This window comes from Eufriesea mexicana, unplaced genomic scaffold (assembly GCF_001483705.2).
Source record: "Eufriesea mexicana isolate 0111107269 unplaced genomic scaffold, ASM148370v2 scaffold11180, whole genome shotgun sequence".
Taxonomy (NCBI): Eukaryota; Metazoa; Arthropoda; class Insecta; order Hymenoptera; family Apidae; genus Eufriesea; species Eufriesea mexicana.
The window spans coordinates 301,280-312,607 of NW_016918806.1; the positions used below are offsets into that span (position 1 = coordinate 301,280).

An 11,328-nucleotide genomic window follows, 5' to 3' on the forward strand; every position below is an offset into this window, starting at 1 on the left:
TTCAACGATGAAATAATTTTAGTACTATATTTAAAAAAAAGAAAAAAAATACATTTCCCTGAAGATAATATTTCCAGACTGCATTAATTTTGTAAAATAATTATCTTCAAATCCTTTCATGAAGCAAAAACTCACTTCAAAAGTCGACAAAGACAATCGTCGTATATCCAATTCCTCAAGACTGTCCGCAATACCTAAGAAACTTGTGTTGCTCACAGCCGTAATGGGGTTATCCGCTAAATTAAAAGTTTTCAATTCAGGTAGGGTGTGCGTGATCAATGGTACTACTGTCAGATCATTGGCACTCAAGTCCAAGTAGTGCAGGGACGTCAGGTTCGATGCCATTTCCGGTGGTATCGATGCCAACTCATTGTGCGCCAAATACAATGTTTGCAGTCGTCGCAGTGGTAATTCTGGCACCTTTAAATGATACAGGTGCAATGAACAGTTACTATTCTTTTCAATAGTAGACAAATATGAGTAAACATACACTTAAAAGTGAAATATTGCTTAAATCAAGATACAGAAGCGAGTCCTCCAAACCGTGGAACGTTCTTCCACGTGATTCCAAGAGCAGTTGTTTGTTGTGACTCAGATCGAGATGAGTTAGATATGGTAAATCAGAGAACACTCCATCATCAAGCCTAACTAATCGATTATAAGACAGATCCAACCATGTTAGACTCTGAAACAAATAGAATACAAATATTTTTCCACCTATTGTATGAGTAAATCAATTATTAAAATCTCTACATTTTCTATATTGAGTTAATTAGTACTTATAATATTTTCTCTTTAAATTTTAAACAAATTCTGTCGCTAAAATTCTATCAATAATTCAAATTTTCGTGAAGCATACTATACATTAATTTTAGAATACAAATTACGAATTCTTTCTAACTTAAGGAATTGAAATTTATTCATAGAATGCATGAAACCTACTCTTAGTCTAAATATAGCATCCGTAGTATGGATGCCCGACAGAGTATTCCAAGACAAATCCAACATGGACAAACTAGCAGCCGCTGAGATGGACATTGTTTTTATAGGTAGCCTCATGAATTGATTATGAGACAAATCTAAGCTTTCTATATTCGCATCGGCAAACATGTTATCAGGCAGTGTTCTTAATTTATTATGGGAAAGATCGACGATCCTCAGCTTCTTCAGCGATCTGAGCGCTTCAGCCGGAATATCCATAATATTGTTCCACGAGAGAAAGAGCACTTGGATGTTTTTCGTATTTCTGAAGCAGTCGAAGTCGATTTCCATCAGCTCATTGTGACTTAAGTCAAGCCATTGCAAGTGTGGCATATTTCCGAAGACACCTTGGGTGACGTTGCTCAGTTGGTTGTGAGATAGATAGAGATGCGTTAAGGAGTATTCGACCGGTTTAAAGTAATACTTCATTATATCCGATATGTTATTGTAGCTCAGGTCGAGGACTTTGATGTTTGATTGGATTGTGCCGCCAACTGTAATACGGTGGAAAGACATTTAGAAACATAGTTAATCTTGTAAGTAAATTAGTAAAGGTATATATATATATTATATATAGTATATAAATGTATATACTAACAATGAATGATGTCTGCTGGAGATACGTATAGATCGGAATACGTATTAAAAAGAGATAGTAAGATAATAAGGTCACATTTTGTAAAACCATCGTTCTCAATTTTTATATATTTAATTTTAAATTTGTTTTAATTGTTTGTTACTTAGAGAATGTTAGATGCCATTAAAATTTCCACTGAAATTTCTATAGTTAGAAACTTAATCATTTAAGTAAGAAAGGGAGAGAAATCTTATCGAAAAGTGCTAAATAATGAATTCGCGCTTATTTTTATTTACACTGAAAAATGTCAGATGGCGCGATCGTGTGATGTTTACCTTAAGTGTTTATTAATAAAACCGAAGAAGCGCTGCGATAGAATCTGAATGCATCGTCAATTACGTATCACGACACGATACAGTAGCACATTTCGATATAAGATCTGAACATCGCGATCATGCTGTATCGCACTCAAGCTGTTAATAACGACACAGGAAAACAAACAAAAAGAAATTATAATAGAACCTCGATTATTGTAACCTTAAATGTTGCAATCTCGTTTGTTGCATTTTGGTAGAAATAGTAATGCTTATCGCGAAGAAATATAATCAACAGAATTGTGATCACTAACATGACAATTATTTATCTCGATTCCTTATAGAAACTTCGATATTTCGATGCATTTTCAATTCGACTTTATGCAACAATCGAAGTACTATTATAAGACTTTTCTAATTTTTCAATACTAGTATCAATTAAAGCACTGAAGTTTCCACAATTACAAGCTGAGTGATGACATAGAAAAATGAACACTGAACGGAAAGTTTGAAAACGAAAGTCAATGATTTATATATATATAACTATGCTTCGAATTATATTAAAAGTAAGATGTTCAAAATCACATGATGTGAAATATGATACGAGCTCAAATTACCTGATATCGAAGCTTGTAAAAACTCAGTATCGTTATTCGAACAAGTTTCTAATATTAGATTCCTGAATTTTTGAGATCACACCAAATATTTCTCACGGAAAAAGATTCAAGGAGAAACTATTACGATCCCGTGACACGTTGAACAAGATATTAAGGAATTAGAGCTCGTCGATTTTTATCAGCAAAGGACTTCATCGACTTTCGTTTAGCAGGCTTAGAGAAATCTGTTTGAGTCTTTTACCTAGAGACTTCCACAATGGACTTACTGGTGGTTGGTGGCGTGAATGTGGTGCTGTTGATCCACAATTTCGGGATTTCATTATGGCTGGCATTCACTTTGAACGACGATAGAGTTCCAACTTGGTCGAACGAGGCAAAATCGAACTCGGTCAAGTCGTTGTAGGCGAGATCGAGAAATTCCAAATCTGGCAGATTCTTGAAAGTAAATAATCATTTTATTGAATCGATTCGACATTAAGAAGACATTTAATAAGATCAGTTACGATAATATACTTTATTTTACTGCATCCTTCCTTTTTTCTATATTTATTAAATATATTATTATTTACTTTTTCGCTATAAATATATTAAACATATTAATTATAAAATATAAGATCGTTGAATTAATTAAATTGAATAACTTAAATGTTTCTGTTTAGGGTAACAATCATGTAATAAATTTATGAATAGAATATAGTAAGTAAAATTTGGATACCAAAAGGAAGGACTTAATACCTGGAATGCTTCATCAGTGATGTCCCTTATTTTGTTACCCCGTAGGTTAATATACTTCAGTAGTTTCATGTTCATAAACGCTCGTCTCTCGATTCTATCTATAGCGTTGTCCTCTAAATTTATCATCGTTAATTTTGGCAGGTCGACGAACGTGTGAGTTTGAACCGTCTTGATCTTGTTGAACGAGAAATTCACTTCTTCCAGGTAGGAGTGTATATCGCCCTGAATCAATTAAATATCAGAAAATTAATCACGGATTAAATTAAGTAAGGCAAAATTGATAATCAGAATAAATAGAAAATTATAAAGTAAAATTAGTAAATAAAATTAATAAGTAAAATTAACAGATAAAATTTAAAAAACTGCAAATGAAATCAAAAGAAAGTTAAATTAGTAAATACAATAGAGAATAGTAATTCGTACCTGGAACGTTCCCTTTCTGATATTATCGATTTCATTATCCTGCAATTCCATACGTTTAATTCTCTTCAGGAAGTGAAAAGACGTATCCGGTAGCGATTTTATTTTATTGTTACTAAAGTCAAGGTGTTGTAGATTCGTGAGGAACTTAAATGGTGTACTGGGTATTTCAGATACGGAAGAGGCTAAACCATGAGCCATTCTCAACGTTAGAAGCGAATGACCAACCTGGGGAAAAATTATCGAAGAAAAATTAATTTAATCGGATGAAAACTTCTCTTCCTATTAAAATCATGTTACAGAAGTGAAACGTGTAAGATATATCGTATGTTCGTGAATAGGTCAAGTACTATCTGTATAAGTGATTCTTCATAGAAGCCTGTTTTATTGGAATTATCCACGGCTATCAAGGTCTCTGACTCGGGAACGGGGTTCGAATCTAGTTTAATTAAATATTAGGGCAAATTACTGATTCTCCTAGATTATGATTTTATACGGTTGCTCAATTAATAACGAAGTCGGGGCACGTAAGAAATTAATTAATTGTTTCTATTTCTACGTAAAATATCAGAAAAGAAATTAAAAGACTGTGAACAGATTAAAGGATAAATACAATATGAAAACTACACTCTATTCGATTGCTTATTTTGCAATAAGCATTATATGACTAATTGTCATTGAATAAAACTATTTAAAAGTAAACGAATGCAATGCAATTTATTTGACAAATCCAATTTAGTAATCGTATTTCATTAATTTACACATTTCGCAATTAAATACAAATATGTTATATATAAACTTTAATTAAAATTATATCAAGTGTAATTACATTGTTATTCGATTCGCAGAAAATCGACAAAAGAAGCAACAAGAAAATCAGTTATCTACAACGCAATATGCATTGCGACACCACAATGAAATATAGTGATACTATAGTTTAACTTCGCGACTTGCAAAATAAGAAGCAGTTATACTTATTAATATACATTACTCGAATATACGTATTCGAATATACGTTTCCTGAGGTCAATACTCACTATTCATATACTACAAAAACTAAAATAAATCGTGAATAACTTTACACGGCCTCTAAGCTCAAATTAGACTGTGCCGATTTATATTTCTGTCCTACCAAAATTCTACGATTTGGATTCCAAAAATTTCATTAGAATATATCGATCTCGACTTCATTGATAAACATTAAATAGTAACCAGGGTACATGAATTTATCAAAAAATAAATATACGAAGAAAATGAAATTACCTCTGAGAAAGCTTCGTCTTCTATGGAGGTGATCGAATTTTCCGAAAAATCCAGGTACTTGATCCCTCTTACGTGCATGAAAGCGTGACTTTTGATGGTGTTCATATTGCTTTGGACTATACGAAGTTCTTTGATGTCCATCCCATACTCCATAAAATCGTCTGGTGATAACGTCGACTGTGGCATCTTCGAGATCGAAAGGAATCTCATGTTTCTCATCTGTCGTAAATCCTGAAGGGACACCACGCTGTTCTCCTTGCCACTCAGATCCAGATTATACAGAGAGTATTGGAAACCATTGAATACTTCAGCTAGTAAAACGTACATAAATTATCGATAAATAAAGTTGAATTAATCAAAGATAAAGGAAACATAACTACGTTTCATTTTAATCTTGAAATAATGCTAAATTTACAAGATCAATGAACATGGCTGATTTCTGACATTTTGCTTTTGCAATTAATAAGACATACAGATGATTTTGTCAAAGTGAATGTTGACGTTTAAGGTATAACATTTTTAAAATGTTCTTTATTTTTTTATTTTCATTGTGCCACTTTAATTATTATTGTCTGTATATACTATATTTAAGTAAAGATTACAGGTTGGTAGTTCTAATGTTAAGAAAACCCCTCAGTTATCTTGGAGAAGTTATTGATGATGTCAAATTTGCGTTACTTAGTAATAAATAATTAGGGGATTCTACGTAAAAGAACAGTATCACGTTAAATAGAAATATAAAGAAAAATTGACATTAGTTAGCAACCAGTGAAACAATAAGAAAAGATATAAGAAAAAATATAAAACTAAAGAAAAAATTAGGAATGAAGTGTGATTGCAATGGTAAATAATTGATAAGATTAATTGATATTCTAAAATTTTTCACTTTACCCGGCTGAAGGGTCTGAATCTTGTTCTCACGGAAGATCAGAGTGCGCAAAAAATCGTATTCTTGAAAGATAGGACTTGGAAGATTAGTAATATTATTCCCTGAGAGATCCAGCAATTCGAGGGACGATTCCAAGCCAGAGAAATCAGGCGAACTGACCTCTAATAGATCGCAATCGTTAAAATAAAGTTCCCGTATTCTCGAATCCCTGAATGTACCCTCCTAAAACACATAGTTCAAAATTGTCACTTATCTCTGGATATTTTATTAGAATATTATGTTTCAGATTATATTTATTGCAAAATAAATTTTCAATATGACAGAAAAATATCTCAAGAAACCCTTTAGATGTTCAAAATCAGATAGAATTTTTAAAAATAAATTTAATACAAGTTTTTTCTTTTATTGAAACCTTACTTTTTAAATAAGTTTCAAATATTTCTATTATGTTTTAAATATATTTTTTATGAACATTTTGCTTTCTACTTTTTAGGCACCCATCTTTTGCTTTCTACTATAAAAACATTATGCCATATATGTTTCATTGTCCGTAAAGGATTAAGAAGCATTACATCTTTCGGAAGACTTAATTATCTATCTTCCAAACAAATTATAACACTTCAAAAATCTCACCTCGATCATAGTCAAGGGATTACCATCGAGATGTGTTCTGTTGACTTTATAAAAATGTTGGAAATCCCCAGACATCAGTGTCTCGATTTGATTATTATCCAACCGCAATATATCCAGCGACATCTGAAGCCCTCTGATTTCCGGTTCTTGTTGCGTGTTAAGCATCTTCGATATCCTGTTGTAACTTAGATCCAACACCTTCATGCGCTTCAGAGATGATAACTGCGCGTAGGGAATATGAGTCAATTGATTTCCGTTCAGGTACAGGTATACCAGGTGTGCCATGCCATCTCTGAACACGGAAGGATCGATTTCTTTCAGGTTGTTCTCCCTCAAGTCGAGCATGTCCAAATAAGTGAGGCCTGCGAACGCGTCCGCCGGAAGTTTGTCGATGGCATTCCGTCCTAGTCGCAGCTTTTGCAGAGAATTCTCCAGACCACGCCAATTGTCTGAGGAAATCTTCGATATCTTGTTACCTGCAAATGTTAACAACTCATAATTACCAAAATCAATGACATGTGACTGTAGGTATTTTATTTTCGATTACTAGAAACGTGTAGACCTTTTTAATAAAGTTAACGTTAATCTTCTTTCAGGCATTTAATATGAATTACCAAAGATAGCGAACATATTAAAAACAGGAAGATACCTGTCAGATCGAGAAGTTGTAATTTCTGCAAATGTCTGAATGACCTGCTGGGAACTTTTTCCAGGCGATTGTAGGGTAATTCGAGCTCCCATAACGATCTCTCAAGCCCTAGGAAAGCTTCGTCCGGGATGTCGGCCAGAGGATTATGCTTGATCCGTAGGTTGTATAGACCTGGAAGATAGGGGAATGACGTGTATGTGAAAAGTAAACTGCCACGCATAGTATGTAACGTAACGTAATCGATGATGCAAGGAATTATTCTGGCGCGGCCAATGCCCCTTAACCTCTATTCCATTCTTCCCTTGATCGACGATCTATCGGAAACCGTACTCTCAGTGTAATCCTCTGTACGCAAAGAGGTTAAAACTATCGAAGCTAAATTACTTCCTTCCTTGATTTACTTGTTTCCTTCGTTATGTTCTAACAAGGAAAAATAATCTTTTCTATTATTTAAATTTTCGTAAACATAAGGCATTACTGCTTTGATACTTTAGTAATAAAGTTTCAACCTTTTAGTAGGAATGGAGGTATTTTTACTGAAACTTTTAACTCATTCAACTCGGATTTGAAGAAGACTATTCCCATCATCGTTATTAAATTCTCTTCTAGTTTTTACCCGTATTCACGAGAAATTGTGGCTGCAGAAACATCAATCCGTTGTTCTCCAATTGCAGCATGAACACCTTGGAAGAATTTATCGGTTGAGGTATCCGCGGCATCGGCACATTGTAACAGGTGACTATACCCAGATCGGGAATGGCTTTCGAACAGGTACAAAGGGGGTTGAAAAAACAGGGTGGATATTGCACAGGAAGCTCGTGCATCCGAGCCATGGACGCCCACATCATCAGCAACAGGGTAAAAATCACCAGAGCGTAACCCACCTTCACCATCGTTGTTAAATGCTGCAAGTACATATTGTTCCTTTGTTTATCATTTTATTATATTTTATGGCATATTAATACTTAAATTAAACAGAAAAATGTATTCTTCGAATGGCTGATGCGTCTGAATTTCTACCCACATTATTATCTTACTAAATATACTATTGTCTTTTATTTTAAAATAAATTTAAAACTTTTTATTTAATTTTTACTTTAATTTTGATCTTTTTTTTTCAAAATAATTATACGATTTGATATAGTAAATATTTGACACAGATTGAATTGGTAAAGAACACTATGAAGTATCTGAACATATTGTTTTCGATGTTAATCAAAATAATTTAAAATCGATATTTATTTTATTAAATATTAATTACAAAAATGCATTTTTTCCGTTTTAACAATATTTTTTAGAAAACTGTGAACTGTGAAAATAAGTAGTATATTTTCTTTAAATAAAATTCTTATTGTCCCATTTTATCGTAATATGACGACAACTCGATACTATAAAATAATTAATACTGTTAGATAAAATAAATCGATATTGATGACTTCCTCCAAATAATACACTCTCGTCATAGATAATCGAACTTTAAGCAGTTTTTCGCAAACAAGCCAATTATCAAATGTCACTGTATAATCCTCTTAACATCGACGCACGTGGTGATTATCGTGGTATAATATACCACCTGCGTCAATATAAGTAAAAGTTTAAGGAAAACTTGCCTATTTTCCATTACTTTATTAATATAAATATCGTCCGAACCTTCACGAAGTATATATAATTAACTAAAAATTAATTAATCAGAAATTAATTTCTTCGAAACTTAGGAAAAATGTTGAAATATTGGAAAAAAAATATTCATACTATTGAACTATTAACATGCATACAAATTGAAATTAATAACCTAGCAAAATAGATGTATGAAAAGCATTCGTATAATTTATTATATAAATACATATTTAATTATTACCGAAAGTAAATTATCTTGTATTATAATTCCGTTTATTTTTCGATTAGTATTACCACAGTAATAATACTATTAATGATACAACCTTTGATGATGTTTCCAAATAAATGTGTATAATTAAACATTACTCGAAATTAATCCTGTTATATTTACACAATAAAATTTAAATCTAGGGTATAATAAATTATAACTGTTGGAATACTTATTACACATCTATTTCTTCTATTTGGTAATTTTTATTCATATTTATGTAAACAATATGAACATTTTTTTTTATTAAATTTATACATTCATTTAAAAATTTGGAATTACATATATAATATGTTTGGATATAGATTTAGATTTCTTTATTATTCTTTATTTTTAGAATAAAAATTGACATTATTAAATTATTCAAGATACAAAAATTTATTATTAAATAGCTGTAAAAAATTAAAATTTCTTTATCAGAAAAAAGTGAGAAAAAATTTGATACTGACAGAATACACTAATTGTTAAATAAAGCCATGTTATCATGAAAGAAATGAATTATTGCAAGAAATATGATAAAACATTATAAATTACTGTTTACAAAATTATTCATAATGATAAAAGAATAAGATATGTTTATCACAAAGGAATGAACAAAACAAGAGGATAATAATAAAAGTTTATATCACCATACAAAAGAATTATAAAGAAAAAAGATATGATAAAACTTTATGGTTTACTATTTATAAAATTATTCATTAAATTAAGCTGAGGTTAAATTTCAGTAATAGATTAATGATGGATAGAAAACAAACATATCTTAAGAAATTGGTTTTATTTTATACCATTGTACTTTCTTTCAAAATCATGATTGCATATATGCATAATTATATAGATATACGCCAAACAGAATTCAAACATTCGCATCAGTTACTTTCTAATAATCAAATCTATAGAAGCACATATTTTTCTTGGCCAACAATAAAAAATGAATCTTTTTGCCAAGAATTTTACATAAATGTACAATGTAAGAAAATGTTCTCTGTTAAACAACTACTCCAATCATTCAACTAACAATACCACTCCCACAAACTAAATCATGAAGTAAACAAAGTATTCTTGGTTGTGCAAAGGATAAAACATTGCTTTTCAAAGAAACAAGCACAATGCATGAAATCACCACTGCCATAAACCTTCATATTTATTTAACATTCCTTCCATCAGAAACACATTAGACCCTTCATACCGCACAAATCTCTTTCCTCTTTCTTTTCCAACCTTTTTTGAAACTAAAATCCGTAACGTTTCACTGTCCTTTGCACATCCACGATTTGAATAATAAACAGAAATTTTACCATAATTCCATGGACCAAGAGAACACTACCAGAGAGTCTCTATCGGAGCTCACGATCATGGGATCGTCGCGCCTCGATCACGATGATCGCACTGAGGATTTTACTACCTAAGTGGCCGCCAGTACCCTATGTAATAGGGCTTCGGGAGTGCCGTCAGTTTCGGTGCTTCTCTTTACCCGATTATAAGGACGATATTCCATTAGGCAGCGAATGAAAATAGTCGCACAAAACGTCAGTGAACGTTCGAATTATGACTATAGTTATTTGAGGGTACGCAGGCACGTGGGTCGCAATGATAACGTCATTGATCGGATTTTACCAGACCACTAATATATTTGCATACATTTCGTATAAAAGTTTTAGGTAATCAACAAAATTTTATTAATATTGTTAGTATATCGAAGCTGGTAGACATCATTGAAAATTATTTGTAATATTGCACTCTGGTGAGTTTCATTAAATCTATGGTCTATGTACGATTGGTTGTTGGAAGTTGTTATAAAAGAACACGTGTTAAGGTTTGGTCTAATTTTTTAAGAAAAACAAGTTCTGATAATGTACATATAGATAGGTATTCGTAAATTTAACAAATATTAACGTGAATTTATACTTACGTAAGTTTCACATTCTAGAAGCCGAGCATTGTATAATTTTTTGTAATTAGATTTTGACACGATATTTTTATCAGCATCAACAAAATGCTCGGAAGTAACGTTTTATAAATAAAAATTTGTAATTTATTTTAAATCATTCATAATATTATGATATTACTAAACGTGTAAAATTGCAAAAATTACTTGCAATCGCTTAAAATTAAAACCATATCTCGTTCTACTCGAACATCGCTATCTGTTACTCATTAATATAAACATTGCGAAGAGCAAAAAAATAAGGAACTTACTGAAATAATAATATTTACTGCAACGCCCAGGTTTTCGTCTATTGGCGAAATTGTGAAACAACAAAGTATCAACTTCTCAATGTATGCATGAGACACTCATAAGTATATGATTACTCACTCACATTATATAAAACAAATATACTTTTTACACGCTCGACATAGAATTTGT

The 11,328-nt window shown here is 31.7% G+C and overlaps 1 protein-coding gene across 3 annotated transcripts in view; it reads right to left on the minus strand.

Annotated features, from left to right (window-relative positions):
- Nucleotides 1-11,298, minus strand: part of chp (leucine rich repeat containing G protein-coupled receptor chaoptin) — a 13,213-nt gene extending 1,915 nt beyond the window's left edge. The window contains exons 1-13 of one of the 3 annotated variants that reach the window (XM_017908532.1): nt 10,259-11,298; nt 7,695-7,983; nt 7,079-7,249; nt 6,430-6,905; nt 5,799-6,018; nt 4,908-5,218; nt 3,648-3,872; nt 3,225-3,446; nt 2,756-2,924; nt 1,580-1,591; nt 943-1,475; nt 491-685; nt 136-420 (exon numbers count right to left, since the gene is read on the minus strand). In XM_017908532.1, the coding sequence (XP_017764021.1) occupies nt 136-420; nt 491-685; nt 943-1,475; nt 1,580-1,591; nt 2,756-2,924; nt 3,225-3,446; nt 3,648-3,872; nt 4,908-5,218; nt 5,799-6,018; nt 6,430-6,905; nt 7,079-7,249; nt 7,695-7,983; nt 10,259-10,261 (3,111 nt within the window). In that variant the 5' untranslated portion in view covers nt 10,262-11,298. Of the gene's footprint in view, nt 1-135; nt 421-490; nt 686-942; nt 1,476-1,579; nt 1,595-2,755; nt 2,925-3,224; nt 3,447-3,647; nt 3,873-4,907; nt 5,219-5,798; nt 6,019-6,429; nt 6,906-7,078; nt 7,250-7,694; nt 7,984-10,258 lie in introns of all 3 variants that reach the window. The other 2 variants (XM_017908531.1, XM_017908533.1) reach the window with 2 other exon arrangements.
- Between the last annotated feature and the right edge of the window lie 30 nt (nt 11,299-11,328).